Genomic DNA, 16,912 nt, shown 5'->3' on the forward strand with positions numbered 1-16,912 from the left:
GCGCGCGCGTGTACACCGTGTAGTTTGTGTGTCATTGTAACAAAGATTATACTACTCTAATCCTATAAGATTCCTGGAAAACCGTATAATAATTTGTTCTCACAAATGTCGCCGAATATGATATATCTATAATAGTAATAATAGTAAAGTACACGTCTTCAGTTTGCGTTAAAATTGTGTAACTACCGCATGTAATGTGCCCTTCTGTCCCCCCCCGCAGATGGTACGGTCCGTTAAGGAGCTGTTCGTCATCCTTCAGCGCGCTGTTGTGTCCGTGAAAGCAGCACCAGAGCACATCCTCTTTTCCTGCGTGTTATTTCTCTCTCTCTCTCTCTCTCTCTCTCTCTCTCTCTCTTTCTCTCCAGTTAGATTAACGTCATCATGGAATTAAAAAGACCTTCATTCCGCTGCAGTAAAGCTGGCTGTAGCGTTTAGATAAAAGAGACGTGTTTCTGATGTGCGGCAGCGGTTGAGATCTTTGTAAGGATGGAGGACGGAGAGCAGCTCGCGCGCCGCGGAGACGCCACTATCGGTCGCGCGAGTCAGGAGCAGACGGAGCTGCGCCCGGAACCGGTGGCGCGTGACGAAACGGCAGAAGCGGGAGTGCGAGACACGGCCACGGTGGAGCGGAGACATCCACGCAGCTGCCACGGTAAGAACGCATCTTCATCTCCACCTTCCTCTTCCGACGCGAATGAACGCAGTTATCTTTCAGGACCTCACAATGTCCCGCATGTCATCACGAACGCACAAGGAAAGTGTCTCACATAAGTTAACAATTTGCTGAAAAAAAAACAAACGACGTCAACACTAAATTGGAGGCAAAGTGTAACTCCTCACGTGCCAGAATGAGTGCAGATTGCATGCGGAAAAAATGTCTGTAATAAGAAATGATACATTTTTTCATGTGCGTTACAAAATCAGTGGTTAAAGGAGTTTACATCTGTACACATCTGTATACATCTGTTTTAAAAGACGCAAGGTGGCTTCTACACATGTTCATGTATGGATGCTAGTAAGTGCCTGAAGTTAAACTCCAGACATTCTTCCTGTCTGATTTCTAACATTTCTGTACTAAGAAACAAAAGTGTGTTTACTCAATTCTTACTAACAGAACCCAGAGGTAAACTGCTGGCTTGTGTGTATATATTAAAGCAGGAATAAACAATGACAGCACGTGCTGTTCTGGGAAAATAGTCAATAACGTGATGGTGTGAATCCATCACCACCACAGAGTGTTTTATTTCTCTTATACCACATCAGTGATTTGTGTTCTTAACCTTTTAGCAGGTCTATAAGTTAAGTTAAACAGTTCTTCAAAAGTGTCTATTCTTTCTGTCTTAGGGAAGTTAAAATAAAGAAAAAAAATGCAGCTTGTGATTATACACAGAAACATGAATGTTGGTTTAATCTGTTTATTATTAGGCTTAGATTAAGTGGAGCATAAAAGCCCTGTGAATAAGTGGTTTCCATAGAAGCAATAAGGTATTAGAATGAATGCATTAACATAAATTTATGATTTACATCACAGACAGAGCTTCTGTCAGTGCAGTTCTTATAGAAAATGTAACGAACACCTTCTGACCTGTCAGAATCTAGTATTCATGAACCATGCAGTATAAGTGACTATATAATGCAGATTCTGGAACTGCAACCATTACAATCTGATGTAAGGATGAGACCGATAAAAGAAGGTTTTACTGATGCTGTTCTTAAGTACAATCTTTGTTTAAAGAAAAGTTCTTCGTATGGTTTTAACGTAGAAAGGTTCTTTGCTTCCTGAGGTGGTTCTACTTGGAATACTGATCTGATAGAGATGTTGGTTGTAGATTTCTGTTAAAAAAAACCTTATGGGAAAAATCAAAGATCAGTAAAAGAGTTGATATTTAGCATTTTTCTAATAATGTGTGTTTTTTTTTTATTTTTTATTTTTTTATCAAACTTCAATATATTCTGGTTATGCATGTTTTCTGCTGTATTTATGCACCATTAGGTCTACCCATCTACACATTCTTCAATCTGAATACTTTAACAATGAATTTATGAGTGTTTTACAGAAGTAGTGTATGTTTTCCATGAACATTAAGTAGTCATCAGAACAAGTGCCCTTAAGCTTCCATTATGAGTGCGTTTTGACTCAGTGTACTTATGGATCTTTCCTTATTATAGGGAAATATGTCCAAATTTTTTGACGATTCTGGAACGTTCATTTAAATGTGCTTGTCACCATGAGTCAGTAATGGTCCTCCATGATCTGATGCCAATATATACTTCCTTTCATGGATGTCCAATCTTGACCACTGTATCTTGGTGCTCAATGGGATGGTTATTATTGCAGTGTCACTTTAGTCAATGCAAGTCCCTACAAGCCTTATAACCTTCTCTGTGTGAAAAAAGGAATAGAGAGACTGATATTCTGGAACGAGAAGATTTTTGTTATGGCACTCGCTGTTGCATTATTTACACTTTGTGAATCAATCAGCTGATTCACTGTTTGTGTGTTAGATCTGAAAGAAAGCTTCTGCATTGGCCAGGGATCTTTCATCGCTTCAATGGGCTGTTTGTTCATCTTGGCCAGTTTTGCCAAAAAAGAAGCGTTGGCTGACAGCAAGAGAGAGAGAGAGGGAGAGAGAGAGAAAGGAGGAAGGAAGGAAGGATGAAAGGAAAAGAGATTGTAAATTAATGGGAGGGTTTGTCATTTAGTGTCACTGAAGGTCTAATCAGCAGTGCTAGCGAATTTGTTTTGTTTCATAACCTTTCTTGGTTTTTTGAAGACATGACTGTTTTCTCGGCTCAATTGAAGTACATCGTCCTCTATGACAATTGATGATAAAGGTCCAAATTGAAACTGATGATGACAAGCAAGGAGCCTGTATCCACTTAGCCATGTTTACTGGGATAAGTTAATTAATTTCCCATTTAGCCAGATGACTTCCCACCACAAACAGGGGAATGAATGAGAGCTGTATTAGGAGGCATTCTGGAAGATTTCCAATGTTCAACTTAAGGTCTGCACTGAAATGTAATGCATAACTGCAGCCTAGAACGTCAGCTTTTTCCTGTTGATGTCAGTATTTTGAGAATGTGCTTACTTCTCATTCAGCCTTTGTTCTCAACTGTCCCACGCCACAGTCAACAGATTTCTCCTCGTCATGTAGCTGAGAATTTTGATGCAGGCCTTTAAGTGCATTTCGGTAGTTGAAGTTTCTGAGCTGTTGGCGTCCGTCACGCCTTCATTTGCGTTTCACTCGAGTGGCCTCAGGCTTGTCACTGGCCTCTATGAACTATATTACAGAAAAACCCAGTGACTGCTGACTCCTTAATAGGCCTTTATGTTGTGTGTGTTAATTTATTCAAATGCTAATATACATAGAAATAGATTGCATGCAGCCTCAGGGCTTCCTGAGTTTGGGTTACTGGCTGTGTACTTTTGCTGATATGTCTATGTCAGGTTTCTGTGGGTATTCTTGTTTGTTCCCACCTCTCAGAAACATGTCAGGAGGTGGACTGGTGACTATAAGTTGACGCTGTGTGCGAGTGGATGTGTGCATGGTGTCCTGCGGTCCCTGACCAGGATAAAGCTGAAGATGAATGAATGAATGACCAAAAATGTTTTTTATTGAATAACTTTGTGCTATTTTTATAGTGAGAACTTGAAGCACTGACATACAAACTGGTTGGGAGGTACTGCTTCGGCATTGGTTTTTGGCTACAAGGCAAATCACACGTTTATATTAATGCAGTTGTTGTAATGCATCCTCGTGTCTATAGCAACAACTGAATTAATGACAGCTTACTTAGAGAGACTAGAATGGCAGACAGTCACATAAAGTAAGCCTTATAATACTAATAATAAACCTTGCAGATGATTATTTTTTTTAAACAGCATGCCCCATCATGTTTTATTCACTACATGATAGTCTGTAGTAGTCTGTAGTTCAGTACTCTTATTTTTAATAATCAGCTGGTCTATTGGGATTTTAAATTAGAGAACATATATATAGAGTCTATATTTTGCTGTCTCTCTCTCTCACACACACACACATAAACACACACACACACACACACACACACAGTATGTGTCAGATTGCATATCCAGAGTCAGAATAGAGGATTTAGAGGGCCTGACAAGACAGCAACCTCTCTCTGTCTGTTCATCTCTGTCTTTCTCTCCCCAATTGGGAATAAATGCTTTTTGCTCTGACGAGGGAAAGAAGTGAGGTGAGTAGATGAATGTTAATCTAGCATGTCTGTGTTTGTACTGTGTAAGTAGCTAATATAAATATGTTCGAGTCGCATTGTAAATATTGAGCAGTGTTGAGTTATTAAACATGCTTTATAATCACATTCATAATATTTTCACGTTTCACATTTGTGCACTGTTTCTTTATCTTCATTTTTTTTCCTCGTTTGTGCTTTTTTATGTTATCAGTTTATTCCATGCCATTATGTTTCATTAGCATTTTCTGTCCCCTCTCTACTCTCAGCTTCTCGGAGGTTCAGTGGCCTGGCGTCTGCAGTTTAATTAACGTGTATTTATTGAGAGCATGTTGAAATGTCAGTGGTAATCATATGTAATCAGGCTTAAGGGCTGTCACGTCTGGAGAGTGGTGAAATGATGTTTGTGGTAATGTTCAGGTTAGAAAATATACACTGTCACAGATTGTTTGTGTGGGTGTGAGTGTGTTTGCGGCAGTGTGTCATGATGTTAAACACAGATGTGGAGAGGGGGTTAATATCTATTTACAGTATGGCAAAGGAATGACAAGATGGTAATAGTGGTCACTGTGTGTGTGTGTGTGTGTGTGTGTGTGTGTGTGTGTGTGTGTGTGTGTGTGTGTGTGTGTTTAAAAGTGCATGGTATTCGTTAGTATGATGTTACAGCCAAATAGAGGTAGAGTCTCATTTAACTTGAAAGGCATCTGAATCTTGATTTAAAGGTCATCAGATTGATTGAATTGTGTCGTTAGACTACTGGAAAAAACCCAGGCACTGTGACACATTTGCATTCATTTAAATAATCACACGTCAAGAACATGTTTGACTATTATGCATTGTGTTAGGAGGCAAAAACGCTTCACTTCAATACAGTTTTTTGTGTATGTTGCTTTTAACAATGAACATTGACACAAAGCAGCTTAACAGAACTCTATAAATTCAGGCTATACATTTTAAAAATGTAAATTTGTCCTTAATGAGCAAGCCACAGGCAACAGTGGCAAGGAAAACTCTCTAAGACAACATGAGGAAGAAAACTTATGAGGATTCAAACTCAAAAGGGAACCCATCCTCATCTGGGTGACACCAGAGAGTGAAATTATAAATCGTTTCCTTTCTATAACTTTATATAGTCAAGTGACATTGTGTAACCAGTAGCTTTTAAGCAACTTCATGCATGAGCATCAGCATGAAGTTTTATCTGAATTGATTAAAGAGTTTACATAAATTCCTTCCTGCCAAAGACATCAAATGTTCAATGAACCTACCATGGCAACAGCAGTTCAAAGCCACTGTGGGGTCCAGAGAGCAGAAAGTGGTCAAGATCTCTGGGAGCTGAGAGAGAGAGTGAGAGAGAGAGAGAGAGAGAGAGAGAGAGAGAGAGAGAGAGAGAGAGAATATTATGTATACTTATTGTCATGTAATGGTTGTGCAAGCAGGGACTCCAGCAAGTCTAAATGCCATTAAGGATTTTACAACTTGGGCTAAATGGTTTTGTGAGAATCTCTATTAATAAGTCAGGGTTTCTCCGAAGCCTATGGGTATTCTGGTGATATTTTATGATGATCGTACAATCATGCATTAATCATATATTATAAATCGTTTAACAAAACATACTGAAGAACGTTAAGTTGTTTAGTTGTTTATACTAAACAAAATGTTTTCAATTGTTTTTTAAAACTTAAACTCTATTCTGTTACTGCACATTAACAGTATTTCAGAATTTCTTATCATGCTCTGTATTATATGAGGACAATATGGCCAATCCAGTGCATCATTTAATTGCAGAAGCACAGTGTAATTGAGTGTGATGGCAGCTTTCTATGATTAGCCCTGAATAATTATTATAATTATATATAAATTGTTATATAATTTCATATAATAGTGTTCCAAAACTGCTCTGTGGTGCAGATGGGTAGCCGTGCGAGTTACTGTCCCAATGGTATTTTACATGTTCTCTCAAGTCAAGAAGCTATTATTGTCATGTCAACCATATCTAGCTGACACAGTACATGAAAATTGAAGCTAAATGAAACAACATTTCTCCAGGATCTACATAATCCTGGAGACATAAACATAAAACTACATAAAACAACATAAAACAACACTGAGCTAAGGACTAAAAATTAAGTTGTCTAAGCCAAATAAAGTGCATAGTGTGCAACCTAGTCCAAAGAGTGCAGACAGACAATATAGTATACTACAGGACCGATATATAAAATAGTGCCAACCAACTTACAGTCAGTATCGACCATTAACAAATAACAGGATTTGTAATCATTTGTATAAGGAGTTTTGTAAACATACAGCATGTTCATTTGGGTTTCCTTCACGTTCCCCTGGTTTCCTTCAAACTGGATTGGTGGAATGGTTATAAGAAATTACCCTAGGTTTGAATGTGTGTGTGTGTGTGTGTGTGTGTGTGTGTGTGTGTTGTGATGTACAGTACTAGCACCCCATTCATGGTTTATTCTCACCTCATGCCCAGAATGAGTTCCCAGGATGGACTCTTAAGCACCTTTAAACTGTCCAGTATAAAGCAGTTACTGAAGATAATGAAAGGATGTTCCGAATGCAAATGCTGGACATGCAACACCGGTTATCTAGGAGAAGTGGGTAGACATATTTAGGGTTAGTCATGCATATTATAGTCAGTATAGTCGACCGTCAGCATATTTGCAAAATTTGGAGTAAATCACGTCCTGTTGTAAGTCACGGCAGTTTCTAGGATGCGCAGTCTTTGGATGGATGTGTCCAGAAAAGTGGGGTATAAGAAGTGGGACCAGACTTGACTTTTTTTTGTTAGAAATTTCAAATGAGGTGGATAGAAGTGTGAAATCCATCATCAGACAAATTAAGAACATTGCAAAGAAAATTACCTGCTTAAATGCACTGAGAAAATGACTGAAAATAGCAAACAGGTGTGTTAGTGATCAGGTGAGTGAGTTAAAATGCTGTCCATGCTCAATCCAGATGTCACACACTGTTCTGTGCTGCTTTGCCTGCTTCAGTAAAGCACATCTAAGGGAACATAGCTAATGTGTGAGACTTAATTTAGCAGTGCATATGTTTTATGTTATATTTTCTAGAAAAAATATATACTTTCAATCATGTGAAAATATTACAGCTTATTTAACAGGCTAGCTAAGTAAGAGTAAATGTTGCACATAATTTCCTGTCTGAGGTCCTCTTATATTTAATGGCATGACCTATAGAAACTGACTGCTACTCACTGTTAGGAAAGATTTCAAATGGCAGTGTGCAGCGTAGATGCTATTCTGAGTCACTTCTCGAGCTGAAGGCCATCATCTGTATGAGTCTTTCTAGAGGCTTGACAGAGATGTTGCTCTCAAGTGTAACGTCGCCTCCAACTCACATTGAAATGTCACTCTGCAGCATCACACCGCTTTATTTTCTCTCTTTTCCTTCCCTCACCACCTAAGAGCCATGTCTTGTTATCTGACCATTAAAGCATTGGTTATACCTGGACATGTGTGAATGTGTTGATTTGAAAGCAGCATGTTCTGAATAAACTATTCTCTGAGCTTTTCTGATGACGTCATTTATATTAATAAGTGACTTCTTTTATCTTTATGTAAGTGGTGATGCCAAAAAGCTTATTTGTCTGAGTAGCCTAGCTGTGTGTATTTGAGCGTGTGTTTGGGGGGTGGGTGTTTTGGGCATTGGGGTGGGGGTGGGGTGGGGGCTCAGAGAGAGAGAGAGAGAGAGAGAGAGAGAGAGAGAGAGAGAGAGAGAGAGGGGTAGTGCAGTAATGCTGGTATCTGTTTCATGCATTTGAAATTAGCACAGCTTTTTATAGACACCTGTACTTGGGAGCAGTGGGTTTGGCTGCAGCATGCCTAATTCTTGACGCGTGTTGAGTGCAAGTGCGTGTTATGTCAGGTTGTAATCCGTTAATGTTTGGGCATTAAGCCATACAGCAATGCATCAGTGTTTTCATACAGGAATCTGTGATCCTCTCAGACTTTTTACTGTCAGCACTTTAGGTAGGCTGGGTGTTGTGTATGTATGTGTGTGTGTGTGTGTGTGTGTGGTCATGTGGTAGACTCTTTGCTGATTGATCTGTTAATGCATGCAGAGAATAATATAAAGTGTCAGTATTAGTTTTTTAAGTTGTCTAGGGTTACCGCAGACAAAAAATTTAGTGTATAGAAATACACTAGCTTGTTATAAAAACACATGCACTTACATACTGACACCGAATTGTATCTCAATATTCCAGCTGCTCTGTTATTTTCTCTCCCATTATTTCTGTCTTTTTTATTTCAGTGCTGTTCTCTAATATTATCTGGATTGGGTTATCAAACACACTACCTGCTGCAATTTCATATGACCACACGCATGAAAAGGGGGTTACAGGATGTTTATTTCACTCGGCGTTTATGCAGTGCGGGGTTGTTGAGCAGATTCAGCTTCTGTCTGGAATAATTTAGGGTTAAATGTGCTTTAATGGTTGGCATAAACTGGGCTTTGATGTACTTCTGGCTGTTTTCAAGAGACATGCCTCTCTTGATGGATTAAGACTATTACAAATGAAAAAAGCATTGTTTATTGTCAAATTTTAAACCCCAAAATCCAGCCATACCACTGGCATGGCTTTCGATTTGAGTGAGATGGATGCTGTTCATTTCCTCGTGAAACTAGAGATCAATGACTGCCGAACATTTCTTAAAGAAAAGACTGATGTTTTTGGCATCTATCTCTTCCATTACTCAAAAGGTTTGTGTAGATCAGTTATGGATCAGTTTTCATCTACTATTTGTATTCACCTTTTTGGTCACACGAAAGTATCCACTATGCTTACTGGCTTATTTTTGGAGGTCAGATCAAACTGGAATACCTGAAGGAAACCCACGTGTATGTGCTTGATTTATTTGCACAAACATGCAGCAACCAGAGCTCAGCATCAACTGACACTACAAGGCATCAACAATGCCACCTGCTGCAACAATGCAGGCCATGTCTTATTCAGGAGGTGTGGAAACTTTAGGCGCATTTTATCAGCTCAGGTCAGGGCGTCGATGTTAATCCGAGAGTCGTCTAACAGACAGGAAACACTCAGACTGATTGGTTCTGTTAAACAAACAAGCGAAACAACAGTGAATGACATTTAACAACAGTAACTGACAGTGACTGCAAGTGTATTATGTCAAGTCCTGTAGTCTTGAGCATCACACCCATACCTGTGCACGTGTTGAACATGCCATTGCAGACTAAGTCCCCCTTTGCTCTTATAATATGTTTTTCGAAAAAGTAGATTCTAGTAGATTGTGGAGCGTGGCTGTGGGGATTTGTGCTCATTCAGCCACAAGGACATTCGTGATGTCAGGCAGTGATGTTGACTGAGGAGGTCTGGGATGCAGTTGGTGTTCCAGTTCGCCCCAACTAATTTCAAAGGGTTGACATCAAGACTTTGTCAAACTATGTCTTTATCACCCAAACTTTGTACACAAGTGCATTGTCATGCTGGAACAAGTATTGGGGCACTTAGTTCCAGGGAAATGTTAATGCTACAGCAAACAAAGACATTCAATAAAATGCATGTTTTCAACTTTTTGGAGGTCTACAGGTCTATTGTTGTGATGGTCAGGTCATATAGTGTAGCTATAGTATGTGCAATGTTTTTCAATAATAAATCACTAGATTCAGAATGATCTGCTCCCCCAAGGGTGTATCTGGTGTAATGGCTTTGTGATACCTGTGCATGTTAATTTGTTAACTTCCAACATTAAGCATTTAAATGTACTGAATGTTTTCTCATTATCTTGTTGAAAGCTTTAACTGTCTTAACCTCCTGGCAAAGGCAACCTAGGCGGCAATAATTTTGAAAAAGTTATTTTTAAGATACATTTTTATTAGTTAAAGAGAGATAATTTACTTAATTGTTTAAATTAAACATTATAATTATTTTCTGTAATGATTATTCCTTAAAATCTGATTTATTAACCAATAAATCAGTAGTTTTATTGGATTTTGTATATGCAGTTGAATAAAGTGTGGTTTGTTTATGACTGTGTTGCAACACACAACGATATTAGAGCAAGCGTCACTACATACGTGCAGTGCAGTACGCTACTATAGAGGCAGCTCACACTATAATGGAACCAATTCCGCATACAATACAGTTCACACTACTACACAGGTCTTTAGGAAAATTATGAGTGTGTACTAAGGAACATTCTGCAGTGAAGATGAACAAAATTGCAAATTGTGCAAAGTTATAAATAGCAGTAAATGCATGTGCAGTAGGAATTTGACATGTAAAGAATATAAGACCACAGCCACTAACAGAAAGGGAAAATAAGCTTTCAATAAATTATTGGATGAAATTAGATCAGCTCATACATACCTGTTTATGTGCACAGGTAGAATATTCTGCTCCTTGGATAATTATGTTATGAGACATGTCTGTTACTTGGTGGAACTATAATATAGTTGCTGTGTGGGTGTTGTTCTGACTGGAGGCATAAGATATGCTACAGATGTGACATCATTCTGTGATTTTTTTATTTTTTTTTTGGTTTTGTTTTCTTCTCCAAAGCACATCCTGTTAGAACAGCTCTAAGCAAAGCTCTCACCCTGGATTCAAGCCAAATTGTCGTCCTACTGTGTTATTCAAAAAAAAAAAAAAGCACAACAGCTTTTGGTCTACTGGTAACGTGAAGTCGTGATTGCCACTTATCCAAAAAGCATCAATGTGTCCATAAGTGAGTGTGTGTGTTGGTGGGTCATTGATCAGTCAGTGTGCTGTGACTGCTATCATTTCACTCTATCATCCAGCTGACTCTCACATCATCCTCTGAGAGGTTCTGTAGTCAAACAGGCAGCTGATAAAGAAATGTCTTCTTTGCTTTTTCCCCACAGCTGCTCTGAACACATCCTGCACTGCAGTAATTATTGTTTTTCAGGATTTGTCTTCATGTATTAACGTTGTGCCTCTCTCTCTCTCTCTCTCTCTCTCTCTCTCTCTCTCTCTCTCTCTCTCTCTCTCTCTCTCTCACACACACACACACACAGACGCTGTCAGACAGAGAGGCACTGAGGTCAGCAACTTGGCAAACCTCAGCACCCACGATACAACACTGGATAAAGGTAAAAATACCTCCATTTCTTACAAAAACAAACCCATGGATTTGTGTAAGTATGTGTAGCTCACTCAGGGTTTAATCTTTTAATTTGCCTAAAAACTTGAACACACTTATAGGATTGAGAAGTAGCATAGAGGTTCTAATGAGCCTGTGCATCAGATTTTAGCAGGAATATTCAGATTACAGATATAAAGCAGAAAGCAATTACTCAGTAGTAATTGAAGATTTGTTATGGGTGTCTCTAACACACTTCAGAAACTGCTGTAATGCGACAGCTTAACTATCGAGGCGATTACGCGTATGAATCATGTTCACTCCATAGTGATGGAAAATGTGAGAAGTTTAATTTGAGGGTTTTTATAAAAGGTGCTAGAAGATTTGTTGTACTTTGGTACTTGAACACATCGTAAATGTATTAGGTATAAATGTATTAGTGAAATTCTGTTTTTTTTCCATCCCTCATGGTTTTAGAATGGAAACGTGCTGATTTACAATTGATCTATCTATCTATCTATCTATCTATCTATCTATCTATCTATCTATCTAATCTAATCTATCTAAGACAACGATATATTACATAGTATAGACAAAAATCCTGTGACAAGTGAATGAGCCAAAATATATAGCAAGACCATGAGGTAAATATTTTGACTATAGGTTTTGTCATGATCCTCTTGCCCTATAGACAAAGTACATGTACAGCAGGTATTCAGGGGGATTACAGGGGGTAATAGTACAACAGAGACAATCTAAATACTGCAGTGGTGAATGAAATGCACACCGGCAGAATTAAAAGCATAAAAGAAAAATAAACCCAAAGGCAAATTCAGCTAAATTCTACTATATTTTACTTACAGCAACAATTCAATACCCAAAACTTTGTTTTCTTTTGCTAAGCTGCTAAAAAAGTCGATTCAGAAGCAGATTGAATAAATTGTGATTGAAGCATTTAAAAAAAAAATAATGAAAAAAGTTATTTGACACATAAAATTTGTGTAATAAAAAAAAACAAACTAGCCAGTACCCTGTCAACCTATAAAAATAAGCATAATACTGTATTGAATACTGTTTGTACCTTTCCAAAGCAAAGTGGTTGAGTCTTTTGTGTTGTAACCTTGCATTTTTTGTTGTATTCTTTATGAGGTCTATTGCACTCAGGTTGCCACTTAACATTCTATCATATCCACAGAAAAAATCCCTTAAACTCAGCTTAATGTGGGAACACAGACTGAAATCTAAAGAGGTTAACCCCTTATTTTCTCTGTAGTTACTTTAAAATAAATAACTGAATAATAACACAATAGTTATTGCCAGTGTATTGGCATGTTTTGGGACTTTTAAAGTTGTATGTCTGGATGAAGCACACAATATTCCAGTTTGCGAAACCCAACTTCATCAAATGGTTATATGGTTATATGTATGGAGTGTCAGCAATCTCACTTTTTACAGCATTTGTCAGACATCCTTTTCCAGAAGTTTAGAGTTGAGGACTTTGCTTTAAGGGCTCAGAAGTGGCAGCTTGGTGGTACTGGGATTTGAACTTACCACCTTCTGATTAGTAATTAGTAGTCCTTCCAATCAGTAAACACTGCCACTTCCCTACCTGTAACAGTCATTTACTGGCTCTGTGTAAGTAGCTATACATTTGTTCTTTTGCTCACCTGCACAGCTGCAGGACTGCAAAGAAAACTGTTATTACAAAGAGGAAAATAACAACAGAGAGCGTTAGATTTTTTTTTTCCTTCAGACTTGAGTGTATTTATTTCAATACATGGCTGGTACTTATCACAGAAGTAAGATCTTACTAAGAACTGAGACAAGATAATACAATGTCCAAAACAGTAATACATTAGTACATTAATTTATGTCCCACCTGTAATTGCAAAAAAAGGCTAAGTATATCTGTTCACATTGGCTGGTGAATTGCTGTATCTTTTCATTTCATCATCATCTATGACTTCTCTAGTCCAGCATGGTGTCTTATAATATTAGCAATATTTATTATGTGTACATACTCATATCACATGGGCAGCAAAACAGTATGAAGCTTTAGTGTTTGTTTTCCTCCTACGACAGCAAGAAGTTTCTCCCCACCTCCTGTGGTACTCACTGCCATTTTTATCTGCTGCTTTTATCGTTTTAATTACCGAATAACTAAAAAAAATGACAGCACTAAAGTACAGTTAAGGGCAAATATTTACGTTTACATACACTTAAGCTACAGATATTCACACTTAATTTGAAACTCCACACTTTTCTCATTATACATTTCCTGTGGTAACACATAGGGGCATCTCAAAATAATAGCTAAGAGCTTGTATTAACTATATAAGGTTTTAACTGGGTCACATACATACATGCATACATACATACATACATGTATACATGCATACCTGCAGACATACAGACGTGCATACCTACATACCTACATGTATACATTCATACATACATACATACATACATGCATACATACCTGCATGCATACATACCTACATGCATACATACATACATACATGCATGCATACATACCTACATGCATACATACCTACATGCATGCATACATACATACATACATGCATGCATGCATACATACCTACATGCATACATACCTACATGCATACATACATACATATGCTTTGCTAGTACAGTATTTGTAGCCATTGCCTTTTAATTCCTTGAACTGAAATCAAAATCATGGGGTATCCTTCCACAAGTTTCTCACAATACATTACAGAAATTTTCCCCTCCTACTGACAGAGGTGGTCTGACACTCAGATATGCTTTTAGAGTTCAGTGAACATTTTTTTTTAACTTTCTGTCTGATGTCTGGAAGATTTGTTTCAGTATTTTGAGACTCCTTCCTCATAATGTCATTTCTTAAATAATGCTATATAGTGTGCTAAAGTGCATTTACCAGCAGAACACCCCAAAGCATGATGACACCACCCCCATGCTTCACAGTTTGGATAGTGTTCTAGTGTTAAAAGCCTTACACTTTTTCTTACACACACCCACAGGCTGGAGATCATCTGCAATCTTTAGTCTGGCCTTTTTATTCCTGTCTTTAGAAGGGGCCTCTTCCTTGCTAAACAGCCTTTCAGGTCATGGTGATATAGAACTTCAAAATTCATTCTTCTTTTGTACTTATTTTCTGTCTTCTTAAATATTTTCTGTCTGCTTAGTCTGAAGATTTTTACATTTGCATATAGTTGTTTTAACAATGGTACATTCAGTATGCTTCTGTGGAGGAACCAGACTTGTGAAGGTCAGAGTCCTTGGGTGAGTTGCATGGATTTTCAAATGGTGAATAAGACTTCTTAAGCCCTTTTATAGTGACTCCGAATTAACTAACCTACTTACGATAATCGGCCAATTAGAAGCTTGTCATTACATCAATTTCTGGAATCTTCCAGACAGTTTAAAGACACAGCAAGCTAGAATTCTGTGAACCAAAAGCCCAAGTATATCTTATTACCTTATTACCTATGTGAACACAGAAGATGCACAGATTGACTTGCCAAAAGAATTGTATTGCAACATGAAATGTGTGGAGTGGCGAGAAACTGAGATTGAACATGTTTAGCTTATGTGTACTGTATATAAACATTCAGCCTAAGCTGTATATGGGTACAGCTTTCCTTCATTTTTTTTCCCGCAATTCAGTTGGTGTGTATCTTTATGTGTGTATATGTGTACATGAAATCGTAAATGTTTCACAGCTAAATTACATTGTCAATCAGCAAGATGGAACACTGCAGAAACTTGACAATCACACCACCATCTCTGTCTTATGGTAGGTTTTCAGACTGCGCTTTGATTTATTATATTCTTGTATAGCATATACAGTGGCAGAAAACCCAGTGCAAAATGAAAGGAAATTTTACTCGTACACATCTGCAGTCCTTGCAGTCATGGCAACTCACACAGTGAGGCAGCTCATTGAGAAACCACTTATTATGCTGGTATTTTCCTGCAATGAATTATCTTATATGTAGCAGTGTTCACTTAATAGAAATGTTATTCTACATACCGGAGTGGTCTCGGAGACCTCTGCTTCTAAGCACAGAAAGAAAACATGGTATATATTTATGCAGTATCACATAATTTTTGGTCAATATTTTACTGTTATAAAATAAGAAATGCAAATAGTGTTACAGTCTTTTGAGATTTTTAAAAAAAACGTGAGAACACAGATTGGACACAGATTACAGATAAACCTTCACCTTATCTGTCATTCACATAATCCATTCACATAACCTTGTAAATCTGCAGGACATTCACACAAACCTATCCTGGATATCACAGGTTCTCACATTTCTTGTAACCAGGGACCCTATTAACTGTAATTTAATGTAAATGCCTCAGACCCCTTCAGTACTGTTATTATCTTTCTTACATACAAAAGATGTTATGTAAGAATATATTGTCTATTTTTTAGAGCAGTACAGCTTTTTATTCCTGAGCTTTCTACTGACAGAGTTATTTTTTTCTATATGCTTACTTGTTTTTGAGTAATTGAGGTATAGCATAAACCCATCCAATGTAACAGACCAGTCAAACATGTTATTGGGTATAATAACTCATTAATAAATGTAATAGCTATAATAATGATAGGTTGTATTTCCCATCACTGTAACTGAATAATAAAAATAGATAACAAAATAACAGAGTCACAGACCCCATTTTGTGAGTATTCATTGTATACTTTATTGCTTGTCATGTAGAACTGGCTTTAGTTCATTCAACAAGCTTCATTAGCTTCGCCGCTGTGGTTAGAACTCCTCCTAATACAAGAAAATCTCTATCTACAGTAATCCTACACAACTACCCACACAATTATTTTATTAAGGTATCAAGTGGTTTAAACTCTACACAAAGGTGGCTATAGAAAACAATTTAACAGATATTACAGATTACAAAACCAGTTCTAAAGGAATGAGGTTAAACAGGCCTTCTCACGGCTCCAGGGTCCCAAGTTTGATCTTGAGCTCGGGTTACAGTTTGTGTGAAGTATCTGTGCATGATCTATCTGTGTCGCAGTCAGTTTCCTCAAAGTTTTCCAGTTTCCTTGCACCTCCCAGAAAACATGTAAGTAGGTGGATTAGCTAAGAAAGATTGCGACATAGCCACTGCTGCTGGGATGGTCTCCAGATCCTGAGTGAGTGGGTGGGTGAGTGGGTGGGTGGGTGAGTGGGTGAGTGAGTGAGTGGGTGAGTGAGTGATTGAGTGAGTGGGTGAGAGTGAGTGGGTGAGAGTGAGTGACTTTGGTGAGTGTGTGAGTGGGTGAGTAAGTGGGTGAGTGGGTGAGAGTGAGTAAGTGGGTGAGTGACTGGGTGGGTGCGTGGGTGAGTGAGTGAGTCAGTGAGTCAGACAGTGAGTGACTCCGTGAGTCAGTGAGTCAGTGAGTCAGACAGTGACTCACTCGTTCTCAGATTCTAATTTTATCCATTCTGGTCTCATTATATTGTTTTGTTTTGTTTTGTTTTGTTTTTCCAGAAGTAGATTATATGTTCTTATTTGCTAAGTGTTGAGTTTTGGTTTTCACTGTTTTCCAATCTGAGGATTAAAGACTTAAAGGAAAGACA

The 16,912-nt window shown here is 38.0% G+C and overlaps 1 protein-coding gene across 2 annotated transcripts in view; it reads left to right on the plus strand.

Moving 5' to 3' along the window:
- The first annotated feature begins 303 nt into the window (after positions 1-303).
- LOC132853336 (kazrin-A-like) overlaps positions 304-16,912 on the plus strand; it is a 40,405-nt gene continuing 23,796 nt past the window's right edge. The window contains exons 1-2 of one of the 2 annotated variants that reach the window (XM_060880990.1): positions 304-652; positions 11,257-11,331. In XM_060880990.1, the coding sequence (XP_060736973.1) occupies positions 487-652; positions 11,257-11,331 (241 nt within the window). In that variant the 5' untranslated portion in view covers positions 304-486. The remainder of the gene's footprint in view (positions 653-11,256; positions 11,332-16,912) is intronic. The other variant, XM_060880991.1, reaches the window with a different exon arrangement.

This window comes from Tachysurus vachellii, chromosome 11, assembly GCF_030014155.1.
Source record: "Tachysurus vachellii isolate PV-2020 chromosome 11, HZAU_Pvac_v1, whole genome shotgun sequence".
NCBI classification, from domain to species: Eukaryota; Metazoa; Chordata; class Actinopteri; order Siluriformes; family Bagridae; genus Tachysurus; species Tachysurus vachellii.